General features: G+C 37.4%; 1 protein-coding gene across 1 annotated transcript; it reads left to right on the top strand.

The window, feature by feature from the left end:
* The first annotated feature begins 11,459 nt into the window (after window positions 1-11,459).
* LOC143567793 (peroxisomal adenine nucleotide carrier 1-like) lies at window positions 11,460-14,294 on the top strand. The gene is made up of 5 exons (XM_077054106.1): window positions 11,460-11,615; window positions 12,374-12,605; window positions 12,738-12,884; window positions 13,593-13,750; window positions 13,836-14,294. Exons 1-5 carry the CDS (start codon window positions 11,467-11,469, stop codon window positions 14,128-14,130), a joined length of 981 nt encoding a protein of 326 aa, XP_076910221.1. The 5' UTR covers window positions 11,460-11,466; the 3' UTR covers window positions 14,131-14,294.
* Window positions 14,295-14,747: the final 453 nt, after the last annotated feature.

Raw genomic sequence — 14,747 nt, forward strand, 5'->3', positions numbered from 1 at the left:
ATTGATCTTCATTTATTATCCCCCTGCAAGCGAAACGGCGGTGCACGAACCCGAAGTAACTCGCGAAAGTGCTTGAACTGAGGCCGCGGTAAACTTTTGGTGAAGATGTCAGCTAGTTGAAGCTTGGTAGGAACAAACCGAGTGTGCAGCTTTCCAGACATAACAAGTTCACGGACAAAATGATAATCTAAATCGATGTGCTTTGCCCGTTTGTGAGAAACGGGATTTTGACTCATAAATAAGGCACTGCGATTGTCACAAAGAAGAGTAGGTCTTGTCGATGGAAGTGCATGAAGTTCTTTTAACAAATGAGTAGTCCAAACGATCTCAGCCGTTGTATTGGCCATGGCCCTATATTCCGATTCACAACTTGATCTAGAAACGGTTGGTTGCTTCTTTGCGCTCCACGAAACCAAGTTGCCTCCCAAAAAAATTGAGTAACCATACGTAGACCTGCGAGTTTCAATACACCGAGCCCAATCGGCATCGGAATATCCCACAATGGTAGTGGACTGTGTTCGTTGAAACACTAGACCATGTGAGATTGTACCCTTAACATACCGTAAGATGCGTTTGACCAGTTGAAAGTGTTTTTCTGTCGGGGCATGTAAAAACTGACATGCTTGGTTTACGGCATAAGCAAGGTCGGGTCGGGTAATGGTTAAGTATTGGACAGCCCCCACAATGGAACGATATAATGTAGGATCAGAGTATGGTGTGCCATCGGATGTGAAAGTATCGGTTGTGGAAAGAGGAGTGGAGACCGTTTTGGCATCGACAAGACCGGCTCGAGTGAGTATATCAATGGCATATTTGGTTTGAGTAACGAAAAAACCAGTTGGGTTGTGAACAACTTCTAACCCCAAAAAATAACTTAACAACCCCAGATCCTTAATGGCGAATTCCTTGTGTAGACGGCTTATAAAGGTGGCAAGCAATTTAGACGTATTTCCCATAAGAATAAGGTCGTCTACGTAAACAAGGAGATACATTAAAGAATCACCTTGATGAAAGACAAAGAGGGATGGATCAACTTGACTACATGTAAAACCATAGAAGACAAGAAACGAACTAAGTCGTTGAAACCAAGCCCGTGGTGCTTGTTTGAGTCCATAAAGAGCTTTGTTCAACAACAAACATGATTTGGAAAGGCCGAGTTAACAAACCCCGGAGGTTGTTCCATGTACATTGTTTCAGATAGAGAGCCGTTAAGAAACGCATTATTGACATCTAGTTGGTGAAGAGGCCAAGAGTTAATAATGGCTAAAGAGAGAACTATGCGAACAGTGGAGGGTTTGACAACCGGACTAAAGGTATAAGAAAAATCAAGGCTCGGTATTTGTGCAAAACCTTGGGCAACTAGTCGAGCTTTGTGACGGTCAAGGGAGCCATCCGAGTGATATTTGGTTCGGAAGACCCATTTGGAACCAACAACATTAGTTGAGACGGGCCGAGGCACTAAAGTCCAAGTGCAGTTTCGTTGAAGAGCTTTGAGTTCATCTTGCATGGCTTGCATCCAATGAGGGTGTTTGGATGCACTCTTAAATCCTTTCGGATCAGTGGAGGTAAGCAAGGCTGCATGAAGACCAAAATGCATGACATTTGCAAGATAAGCTCCATGTTTGGGGTTGGATTTAAAGGTACCAACTTTGGAGCGAGTAACCATAAGGTGGGACGAAGGCGATGGAGGGGGTTGCGGAGATGTAACCGGTGGCGTGAGAGATTGAGATTGAAGATCGGGTATGGACGTTGAAGATTGAGGGTCGGGTACGGGGGTGGTGGTGGGTGTTGAGGTGTAGGTATTGGATGTAGAAGGGGTTATGTTTATTGGATGTGGAGTTGAATCGTTTTCAATGAGAGAGGTGGTGGATGGAAGTGAGGGGGATGATATTGCATGAGAGGGTTGTGTATCAGAAAGGTGATTGGCTCTACACAAGGAACAAGGAGGAATGTGAGTTAATGAGGTGGGTTTGGGTGGAACAAGTACAGAAGCATGTGGAAAGGTGGTGGGTTCTTGATAGGTGGAGAGGAAAAGGTTTGCAAGGTTAGTTTGAGATGAGTCACTAACATAGGGAAAACAATTTTCATCAAACCGTGCATGCCGGGTCACATACATGCGAGAATTATGAGGATCAAAACATTTGTATCCTTTATATTGAGGTGCATACCCCATAAAGATACACGGGATACTTCGAGGGGCTAGTTTGTGTGGGGCATAGTCTCGAAGGTATGGGTAGACACAACATCCAAAAACACGAAAATTATTGTAGGCGGGTGTTGTAGAAAAGAGCACCTCAAATGGAGATTTATCATTTAAAATCTTGGAGGGTAAACGATTAATAATATAAGTTGCGGTGCTAAAGGCGTCTACCCAATGAGTGACCGGAACACGAGCATGAAATAGCATTGCTAGGCCCGTTTCCACAATATGGCGATGCTTCCTTTTGGCCCTACCGTTTTGAGGAGCGGTGTAAGGACACGAAAGACGGTGAAATATGCCATTATCATCAAGACTTTTCGCACATATTGATTAACGAATTATGTGCCTCCATCGCTTTGAAAGACCTTAACCTTTCATGTGAATTGTGTTTGGACAAACCGCAAAAAAGTTTGTAAAACGGAATAAAATCCATTTTTTACTTTGAGAGGATATAACCATGAAAACCTCGAATGATCATCAATAAACACAACATAAAATCTATATCCATCATTACTAGTAACGGGCGAAGGACCCCACAAGTCACAATGCATAAGATCTAATGGATGTAAGGCACATTTGTCATTTAATCAAATGGTAATTTATGAGCCTTAGCAAGTTGACAAGGAGAACAAATATTAGGTTTAGGTAAAATAGAAGTAAAAGATAAACAACCATGTCTTTTTAAAACTGAAATAGTATCAAATGAAACATGCCCCAAACGATTATGCCATAACTCAAATGAGGCTTGATTTGATGAAACAAAAGCAACAAAAGCAAAATTCTTTTCCCGAAGCACATAGAGACCGTTCTCACACCGACCTTGAACGAGAGGTTGGCTTGTTTTCCGATCCTGAATAGTAAAAAAAGAATCTGAGAATAGGACATCAACAGGATAATCTTTTGTTAACTTACTAACAGAAAGGAGATTCTTGGTTATTTTAGGGATAACCAAGACATCTTTTAATTAAACGTGTTTGTTTAGAGAAACATGACCCTTATGAGAAATAGGTAAGGATTGACCGTTACCAAATACAACGGTGGAGTTAACGGTATAGGAAGAGGAAGTATGAAGATTACCAGTCGTGTCCGTCACATGAGAAGTGGCACTAGTATCAGCTGTCCAGTCTGGGCCATTAGTGGTGACATGACACTGGGCCTAGAAAGCCTGAGCAATGCTCTCATCACTAGTGGGGGCAGCCGCAAATGTAGACAACCGTGGGCACTTGTTAGCATAGTGGCCGTTGGTTCTACAGAGTTGGCAATGAGGTGGCTTGCGAGGGCCACAAGAAAAGTTGTTGGAGGCTGAACCACGACTGAAGGAGGCAGATTTGGATCTGTTCACAGACGATCCAGTACCACGAGAATGATTCTGATTTGCAACAAAGGCAACGGGAGCAGGGGTCGGTGGGTGAAGAGTTTGGAGAAATTGCTCATGACTTTCAGCCTTGGTGACCAACTCCCTAAAGGAGAGAGGATCACGAATTGCACGAACAGCTGTGGAGAAATTCTCGAAGGCTGATCCGAGTCCACATAAGAACCAATGAGTTTTGTCCGTATCATTAACAGGTTAGCCAATAGCCGCTAGCTGGTCACAGGTGGCCTTAAACTTGCGACCGAACTCGGTGACCGATGTGGAGCCTTTGGTGAGTTGACGGAGACTGTCACGGAGTATGGGCATCCGTTCAATAGAGGTATTGCTATACGCTGCCTCTAAGGCAACCCAGATCTGACGAGCAAAAGTGAGACAAAGAACTTCAGCAACAGCCTCTTCTGTTAGAGAGGAATTATGAATGAGGACCGCTCGCTGATCTTCATCGAGCCAAGTAGTATAGGCACGATTAGGAACTTCATTGGTGTCATTAGTGATAGTGGCTGGTGGAGGAGAAACCGAACCATCGACGTGACCGACGAGTTTTCGGTAAGCAAGAAGTGGTAGGATTTGGTTTCTCCAACAAAGGTAGTTGGTGGAAGAAAGTTTGAGGGTGATCATGAGAAGAATAGTGGCCATGGGAAGAGTTGTATCGGAGGAGGTCGACATGGGTAGAGCAGGGGGTGGGAAAAAAATTATAGAAGAGATATGATCGATATGTGGCTTGATACCATGTAAAGGAAATTGTCTCTACCTCAATGGGTGAGATTTCTGTTACTATATATTGAGATATTACACATAATAACAGGAATCAAATAAATAACATTGAATTACAATATTTGACCAAGAGGATTAATAGGGATTGATTGGTGATTGAGAATCATCTATTAATGCATATTGATTGGTAGTTGATCTTCATCTATTACAAGCACCCATACTCATATTATTCATAAACATAAGAAAATCTAAACTTATATTGGTTAGCATGTCAGTGTCAATAGAAGCTCTAGCGATGGCGGGGACGGACCACGTCAAATGGGGTATGGATTTTGAGGAATGGGAGCGCATGGACATGGACCCGCCTCCACCGCACTTGTATGCTGAATACTTTGATGAATATGAAGCGCATGAATGTGAAGATGAAAAGGATGTTGTAAAGGTGAAGATGGTACCATGTTTTGGTGAGCTTTTTGGACTATTGGTTGCTGGTTATCACTCTCATGTCGGCATTGTGACGAGAGTGATTAAAAAGAGCCTGAATGATGATGAATTCAATCACCAAAAGGTTTTGGTCGATTTAGAATCTAGCATGACGAAAGTCAAATTCACGAGACTCCAAAAGGTTTAGCACTCGACGATAACGTTTTATTATTTCATGTGAGTTGGGATAATAGGATAATATCTTGGAAGAACAAGATTGTGGTGTTCCAAGTTCTAACTTTGCAATGTAAGAGTTTGAATGAATTAAGCGTTGATCAAACTTGTATAGTTCTTACAAATAAATTTGTTATATCAGTTTGAAATAAATAGTCATAATTTATTGTTACGCGTGGAAATCCAAACTTTTTGATTGGTGGGTCATAGAGATTTTGTTTTTCCGGTTAATAGAATTCGTGAGGACTCATTTGATTTTGAGATTTCAACATTGTTTGATTGGGTTCTAGTGTTCTACTGGCTTCCTCTTGAACCGGCCCACCAACCGGTTTCTTTATACAGAAGCGTCGCTCTAGCGGTTAAAGCACTCTGTTTGGATTTGTAGGCCACGAGTTCGAGTTCTGTTAGACATAGTGTCGATTCAAAAAGGGGTAGCGGCACAGCTTGTTGCCCGTTTGCCTTCGGTTTCGATATAATCCAATGAACATGATTGTTTTAACATATATTCTTCAATATTTCTCATTTAGATAACAACCTTTCATAGCTCGGCCCAACCTACTCAATCTTCGTAATTTAACTATTTATATATAAGTCCAATTGTAAGAAGCAATATATTATTATGCACATGAGCCGTTCATAAAAGTGTGCCAAGCATTATAACTCCTAGTAGCCATTACATTGTTTGATTAACTTTATATATGACTATAAGTTTTTAAAGGTCATATATATTTGAAAGAAAAGAAATACATTTTTATAATAAAATTTGAAATATGATGATCAGCATGGTGCACTGTAAAGCGATTGAATATTATCCCACTTCAATTTAATTATAAAAATGGCAAGTGTTTAGCTTAAATAACAAATACATAGTTATAATAAACATTGATGATTATGACTAGTTGTGATAATAAAAGTCAATAACATGCTTAAATATTGTGTTCAAGGGTGTTTACCGTATGGTTTGACCAGCATTACCAAAAACTATTGATCGAAACGTTAATAACAATTTCAAAAACAAGAAACCAAACCAACCAGTTTGGATGGGCCGATCAAACCAACTGCTGGTTGACAGTTGAACGATTTAATTAACCTTTTGTGTTTTTTTAAATCATTAGTTTGTATTAAAAGTTTTAAAATGATAAAATGGTGGTTGCCTAGATTGCATTTTACCAAATGTAATGCACCGAGTGAACATTGAAGAATCTTGCATCTAGTTTCTAAACCCGGCTGGAGGGTAGTGCCGGTTGGATCATCGACCGGGACACGTAATTTTTGGGGGTCAAATTTTTTTTATCTATATTTTTATATATACATTTAAAAATATAAAACTTATAAAATATGAATTGCTCTTTACCATCTTATAATTATTGGGCCCAAAATTCTTTTTTATCCATAATCCATTTAATCAAGTTTAAATTATTGGACCCAAACTAAAGCTAAAACTAAAAAAAATGAATAAAACCCAATGCAAAATAAAAGAAATAGCGGTTGATTGAAATTTCTCTTTGGTTCCTTCCTTCTTTGCGAATACTGAACAACGACCAACCCAGCTGACCACCACTGCTGGTTCGCTGTTAACCACCAGGCTCCTCCACAGTTAACCAAGCAAGCCACCAAGGACCAAGCTATTTTTTTCCAATGTTAGGAGAGTTTCACGAATCATTGGTTAATCGTTAGTTATTACGATATTTGATTTTAATAATATATTTTTCTATGTTTATTGTTATAACATTAAGTCTTGTTTAAAAAAATTAGCTTATATATTTTGTTACTCATTAAGGCTATGGGCATTTTTATTTCGGCTCAGCCGAGGTATTTAAATCCTCGAAGACGGCCTGCTAAAATATATGATATTTCATATAACTTGGGGCTATTTGGTAGCCTCTTAATTATTCTATTAAGAGGGGCTATCTATGAATCAGTCAAGTCAGATACAAAGTGTGTTTAATTACATATTTACACCTATTAATGGCTTTGAAGCTCTTAATGGTTAATATGCCATCTTTCAATCAGTCAGGTATCTTACTAATTCAGCACTAAATTGCCAAACAGTCCCCAACTCTTTTTATAAACTTAAAGCTATTTTTATTATTTATTATATTTTGAATTAAACTTGTTAATTAAAAAAAAACCTTTAAGAAGACATGTGTGGTTCCAACTCTCTGTTCTAAACCCGGGAACCATAGGTTATGCCTTTTGAAAGAAATTCTCTAAATGGCGTGTTTGTTGTGACATTTGAGCCAAAACAAGGTACACCTCAGTACGTATTTACCGATTAAGCAGATAAACGCATTTTGCGTAACAAACGAACGATTAACCGAACGGGTCGGGTTATGACCCAGATATCTCGGGGGGCCATCTATAAGTGATATACTGTCTATACAAGCTAAAACATTAGAAATATGGCCTTAGTTTGATAGCAAACAAGTTAAACGAAAATATGCTCGTTTAACTACCCGCTATAGATGTAAACGCGAAAGATAGTTACAAACCAAGCATTGTATCATCCGTTAAGCCGAAAAAGACTTACCAAACACTTATTTGAAATGTTTTAAGCGATCCGTGAAAATATTCTTGATTTTTACAAACGTATAGTATGTTTTTATAATTTTACACAAAACTAGCCGAAAAACACTCGTTTTCGCGCTGTTTAACGCACCCGATAAGTTTTTCGCGCCAAAAACCGAACCCAAACTAAATTTGGACTGGCTTTTCGTGTTTGGGCTTGAGAAATCAGAAACTTGGGCCAAAATAGGCCCAAATTGGGCCCATGATGGTCCGATCACAGCAGCAGCCCCGCCCCCTTTTTATTCTTTCACATTTAAACTAGATACAAGATATTTTCAACATTATTTCTTGAAAATTCTGGACATAAACTTCTTCTCCAGCCAAAAACTCAAGAAACCCTAAGGTAAACAACTTAAATAAGCTACTTTTACACTTGTTTAAACTTGTTTAATACCATAAAAACATGTCTTGGTTACTAAAAATCATTCCTAACCGTGTAAAAATCCTAAAAATGGTCCATAAACATGTTTTGATCATACACATGGTAAGGAACCTGTTTTGATAGTTTTTTTTGGCCATAAACACGGATTAAAGGGTTGAAACAACGTTATTACGGTTCAAAAGTTCGTTTTTGTGCACTAGCCGAAACCCTAACTTAAGGGCTGTTATGTTGATGAAATATCGATTGGTTTGTGATATAGGACTTGTACCTAGCTTGCTTAGAAGCACAAGAACCTGAAAACTTGATTAAAAGGTCGGAAACGAGCCAAACCCGCTAAGGTAATGCCGAAACACTCGCTTACGGGCTATTTAGGTTAAGGTTATGATGTGCATATTTTAGGACTTGAAATTTTTCAGGGACATAAGGGACCATGTCAACGAGTCCCTGTTCAAATTTGGTAATTTTTCGAGTATCCGAGAATATTTGGAGAATTTATTACCGAATTAGGACGTTTATTTGGGAAAAATAGCTAAAATACTTCAAAAATTATGAAATTTTTCTGGGAACTCAGATTTGATGTATTTTGATCACATATGAATTTTAGGATCATTTGGAGAAATTTAAAGGTGTTTTGTTTATTTGCGTTCGTGTGAATTTTTACAGCCGAATTTGGGCCGAAAAAAATATCGCACGAGATTTTTACATTTTGGAATTGATACAGGTTGTTTTGGGACATGATTTGAGTATTCAGGAATTTTTGTGGAATTTTTGGAAATTGTTTGGGGTAAACGGACGATTTTCAGGCGAAATATAGCTGATAAAATGAATTTTTATAAATTAATAAATCAGTAAATAAATTCCAGAAATATTTTTATAAAAATCTACATATTTTAATTGATAAGTGATTAAATTTTCATAATTTAATGATTAACGGTTAATTAATTATGCTAATCTGAATATTAAACAAATTCAGTTTTTATAACAACCGGCAAGTTCGCGACTAGTGAACCTGCAGGAAAATCAAAACATCAATAGTGATCAAAAATCATATTTTTGGACTAATTAAGTAAAAACGAACTTTTCTATGAAAAACCAGGACAATCCGGATGGATTGTGCGCGTTTCTTCTTAAATCGAAGTGTATAAACGAAAACGGGCCCCGTGGCTAATCCGGGACCCCAGTATGTGATCCTTCTTTATAATTTAATCATTTTATTAACCAATACATTTACTCAAGCTTATTTTCTCATAAGTGTTTTCTGAACGCGTAAACGAACAACTTGGCCCAGCTGGGAAATCGGGAGTCTGAGCCAAGTTCGGTTTTAAGTATTAGACATTGAACAACATCACAACCTAAGCCTCCACTTTCTGGACGTTCCAGCTACACCCAGATTAGTTATACAGCCCAGTTTAGTATTGAGATTATAATAATATTAAAATATTAATATTGTTATAATATTGATTATAGGAACTACTGATAGCGGACCGAACAAACCACGAGCCGATACAGTTCTGATTATCTACTAAACCGTGAGTTTCATGACCCCACTCTTTAAACAGTTTTACGAACTTTTGGGGTGAAAAGCATGTTTGATTATATATACATACCTGAAACATGTATTGATGTGAATTATCTAAGTGCTAACACACGAAAGTCCCCACGATCACAGTGATTAACTTCGAGCCGGTGGCTTGTGAATAGTACTATTGGTTTGACAAACCCAAACGGAATCGGCCTGGTTGCCGTGTCACATAGCGCCGTTTGCACATGACCATATTTATACAAACAGGCTATGTAGTGTTAGACATAGCTACAGGGGCATGTTGTGGGCGGAAAGGGGCCACAGTGGTTGATTGAGCGTGGGAAATGGAGGCACGCAGCACGAACAGTCCAGGCTTCACTGTAGCTTAGCATAATTACATCACATACATCATTTACATACATACATACATACTTATTTCATGATTACAAGTGTTGACTTATGAATACTCATTACTGATTTCTTGAAACTCGTGAAACTCACCAACTCTAGTAGTTGACCCGTTTTAAACTGTTTTTCAGGTGTACCTAAATCGGAATAATTTGATGATCTGTTACTTACCTGAAGTGTGTGGTTGATGCTATGTGAATAGAGGCAAGGATGTTAGTAGTAAGAATGTATAGTTAATGAACTAGTTTTGTTTATATCACCTAGACTGGAAAGCAACGATAGAACAAAGAAATGTAATATATTGTAAATTAGTTTGTAATGTTTCTTTATAAACAATGTGTTGATATCAGAGGTGTCTGTTACATTCCCGTTTTACGCTTCCGCATTGTGCTAGTCGGGGTGTGACAGTTTTTTCACATAATGGAATGGAATTGGAATTGGAATTGGAATTGGTATTTGCATAGAATTTGTAATCCAAAAGAATTGGATTTGAAATCTGAGCATTTCAATAGGAATTGGAATTGAGAGGAATTGAAATCCAATTCCATTCTTGATATGTTCGTTAGACAAAAATTGTAATCTATCACCACAAATATCTGGTATAGGTGGCAAATGGGTTGGGTTGGGTTGGGTTGAAGGGGTCATGGGTCTAAACAGGTTTGGGTCGGAATGGGTTTGGGTCGGAACGGGTCAATTAAAAAAGGATTGTTTTGGTTTGGGTCGGAACAGGTTTCGGGGTTTTTTCTTTCTTAATGGAGATAGCGGCGAAAATATTTTAGTTTTTTTTTATATTTTTTGTTTTTTATTTATATTTTGCGTTATGATTTTTATATTATTTTTTTGAACTTTTTTAGCGGTTTTCTATTAAGATAAAAAAAAACCCCTCAAAACAATATTCAAAAATAATAAAAAAAATTCATAACTCAAAATATAATCAAAACCAAAAAAGTAAAAATAACTAAAATGGTTTATTCGTTGTCATCGTAAAAAAAAATAAAAAAACCTCAAGAATGAGTCGAATCGAACTGACCCGGGGCGTTGAACCGGACGCGAACCGACCCGGGGCGTCGTATCGGACGCGAACACACCCAAAACATCGACCTATCATAGATTCCAATGAATTTACTTGAATTCCTCCACAATTTGGAAGGATTTGGAATTCCTTTATTTAAAAAATTGAATTCCAATTTCTTTGACAAACGAACACACCAAAATGAAATTGAGATTCCAATTCCAACAAAATAAACACACAATTTCATGGGATTTAATTTCCAATTCCTTTGATTCTCACGAATTATGTGAAGCAAACATGTTATAAGGGTTTCAAACCAGGGTCAACCGCAGGTCGACGTTCTTAAAATGAAAAGAAAAGGAAAAAATAAGAAAGGGTATGGTTGACCCGTTCGGTATTCCCAAGAAAAATACTATCTTGAATCTTGATAAATATTCTTGATCCGGTCCAATCAACATCAACCACCCTTCCTTGTTCTAAAACAAACTGTTTGTTGTCAAACAACGCGTGCCACTTTAATATTGGTAGCATCAGCAATGCAATACATGATCATGATCACCTCTTAGTTCCAAACTTTGACTTCCTCAATCCACTGATCGACCCACAACCATCTTCGTCTTGCATGCAATTGATGATGTCTTCGATCGATCTGGAGTCAGTTTCAGAAGCAACATCAGGAGCAATTGGGGCTGTTTTGAGCACAACTATCTTGTACCCTCTTGACACCTGTAAAGCCAAGTACCAGGCTGAAGTTCGTTCTCATGGTCGCCAGAAATACAGGTTTTTATTCCCTTTAATTCCTATCTTGACCTTCATTGATTGTTTATGAATCAGTTCATTTGGTTTTGTTTATAACTTTAGATTTGATTTATTGAAAATGAAATAACTTTTTTAGGATTTAAAATATGTGTATATCTGCATCAATTTTAGGTTTGAAGTGTTCTTGTTTGATTGCTGCTTCAAAATCATAATCATAATCAAATAATTAGTTTTATTGTTTGAATTGTGGATGTTTAGTTGGGATTAACCGCTGGTTAATTGCTAACCGGTATCTACCGATGCGATTTCTTCAAGTATCGGTAGGGCAGTCAAAATTGGTCCTAATCGATCCTTTGATTTTAAATTTTAAGCTGTTAACCCGTGTTTTAAGCATCAACATCAATCCATTCAAGTTTTAAGCAACAAAAGATGATCAAACGAGGGTTCAAAATGCTGAGGTTTGTAGAAGTTTGAGAAATTACATATAAAATTTCCAATCCGGTTAATCGCTATTCGGTGCCCCACTGCCCGACTAGTGCCTAGCGAGTTTTACAACATTGGTTATCCATAAATCTGGTTGTTTTGACCCTATAAAAGTACTTGCAGCCTAAAGATAATATTGTGTGAAGAATTATTATTAGAGTGTGTATGATTTTTGAAAAGCAGCTAGTTCACAAATATTTGTGTACACTGATATACCATCAGTCAAATTAAGCTATTTGTTGGTATATTATTATTGGGAATTAGAGTTTAATAAAGTTCTTGTGTGGGCCATGCAGGAACCTATCAGACGTGTTGTGGGAGGCCGTTTCCACGGGTCAAATCGTATCATTATATCAGGGTCTTGGAACAAAGATTTTGCAATCATTTATTGCACAATTTGTGTACTTTTACGGTTATAGCTATTTTAAAAGGCTGTATCAAGTAAAATACGGTACAAAATCAATTGGAACAAAAGCAAACTTGATTCTTGCTGCTTCTGCCGGGGCCTGTACTGCCATCATAACTCAGGTTAGAAATTGCCACCTTTTTCTTTAATATTTGGTCCAATAACCAGGTTGCTTTGGATGTGTGGTTTCAAGTTGATTGTATGATATTAGATAACCAGGTTTAAATAAATACGTTTCTGATATTATGATATAGCCTCTAGATACAGCATCATCGCGCATGCAAACAAGCGCGTTTGGGAGATCAAAAGGTCTTTGGGCAATGCTTACAGAAGGCAGTTGGAGTGAAGCATTTGATGGGCTTGGCATATCTCTACTTTTAACTTCCAACCCTGCAATTCAGGTACATTAACTGTCTTCTCATAACTCATCAAGCGAATCGGGTAACAGGTCAAAACGGGTAAAAGTTTGTGGGTGACCCGCTAGCAGGTGGTTTCTGGTTTTAAAAAAAAAATTATATTGGTATTCAATATATTATATATAATAATAACAATAAACATTGTTACATTAGTGATCAGTTGCTTTTTGTAAAACAATTTAGGTGGGGATAAACAATTGATATTGTCACGGGCTAGGATGGTCCATGTCTTCTAGGATAAGAAGGCGCGAAGACGTTTTTTAATGAGATGTCTTCAGAAAAACAAACAGTCTTCAAGCCTAAAGGTCTGCACGTGGTCTGTGCGGCGCAGACATAAGAGGCCAGGAAGATCTTCAGACAAAAAACAAACACCACCTAAGTTTTAACCCATTTCCCTTCGGGTTTGGATTTTTAGTTTTACCCATTTGACCCGTTAGCACTTCTAAATAGGTAAATTGGTTTGAGTTGACCCATGAAAACTTTAGTTTCTCAAATAGTTAGCGTATTAATATAGTTACATAAAGTAAATCCACATAATGATTCAACTTTTTGAATAAAACAAATTATGAGGCTAGTCGGGCTTAACTCAGTCTAGCTATTATCTTTTAAGATTAATTTTGAATTTGACCCATTTTGTCCGGTTGTTACTAAAATATAAACTCAAATTGACCTGTTTATTATGTATGAATACAGTACACGGTATTTGATCAGCTGAAGCAAAAACTTTTAGACGGGAAACTAAAAAAAGCAGGAAACGGGACTTCACCCGAGTCCCTTTCTGCCTTCTCTGTGTTTTTTCTTGGTGCAATTTCTAAAAGTATTGCAACGGTTCTTACATATCCCGCTATCAGGTTTGTGAATTATAAGTTATAGCATATCTTTGTTGAAGTTAATATTTTTTTCACTTTTTAAACAATTTTTATCGATGTTATGCAGGTGCAAGGTCATGATTCAGGCTGCAGACACGAGTGATGATGAAACCAAGGAAAATAAAAAGAAATCGCACAAAACATTAATGGGTGTTCTTTATGCGATATGGAAACGAGAAGGGGTATTTGGGTTTTTTAAAGGATTGCAGGCTCAAATATTGAAGACGGTTTTAAGCTCCGCTTTACTTTTGATGATAAAAGAGAAAATAGCTGCTACCACTTGGGTACTCATTCTTGCAATTAGAAGTTATCTTGTGGTCTCACAAGGAAAGTTAAAGGGGTCGGTAAAAAGGTTAAAATAGTTCTCTTTGAAAAGAAAATAAGATTAGAACGTGTATTATCTCACTTGTATAACAAGAATAACAAGTGATGTATGATGATGTACTTGAAGTATTCTTTTAGGGACTGGATCGAGCGACAATTCACAAGTTTGAGACATTTTGATTTTTTATCGTTCATGAATAAAGTTATGTTCTTGAGCCTATTCTGGTTATTTTTTATAGTTTGTTACTTTGTCATCGTCAATAGAAAGTTTGTATGTAAGTAGATCAAAGATTTTAAACCAGGGTATACATTACTACTAGAAAAACATAATTCTAATATGTATTATTGTAACTCGGTTTGTTAGTTTGTTGGAAAAATTGACAAAACTCAGTTACTCGGGTTAATTTGGTTTAGAGTTTGAGACGAGGTGTAAAACCAAACCTTGTGTCTTTTCTTGGTATTTGGGGTTATAGATAGTAAACAAAAAATGACACTCGAAAGTTCGAAACTACAAGTCTGCAATCTATAGTTTTGTGGTGAATCGTTTCCCAAGATATAGTGAAGCAACGGTTGACATACTTTATCAACACTATACTGGTAGTGATAAGCCGATCAACCTTAAGTTTTCAAAGATTTCAAGTAACTAGAAATAACG

This window comes from Bidens hawaiensis, unplaced genomic scaffold (assembly GCF_021521415.1).
Source record: "Bidens hawaiensis isolate Kalapana, Puna unplaced genomic scaffold, B.hawaiensis_p1.1 tig00023639_1, whole genome shotgun sequence".
NCBI classification, from domain to species: domain Eukaryota; kingdom Viridiplantae; phylum Streptophyta; class Magnoliopsida; order Asterales; family Asteraceae; genus Bidens; species Bidens hawaiensis.

Bases quoted from the DNA above. Each gene is read 5' to 3' on its own strand.
- LOC143567793 (XM_077054106.1), top strand. From the start codon at position 11,467: ATGATGTCTTCGATCGATCTGGAGTCAGTTTCAGAAGCAACATCAGGA. The intron at 11,616-12,373 runs GTTTTTATTCCC...TGGGCCATGCAG, and splicing joins CATGGTCGCCAGAAATACAG to GAACCTATCAGACGTGTTGT. The intron at 13,751-13,835 runs GTTTGTGAATTA...GATGTTATGCAG, and splicing joins CTTACATATCCCGCTATCAG to GTGCAAGGTCATGATTCAGG.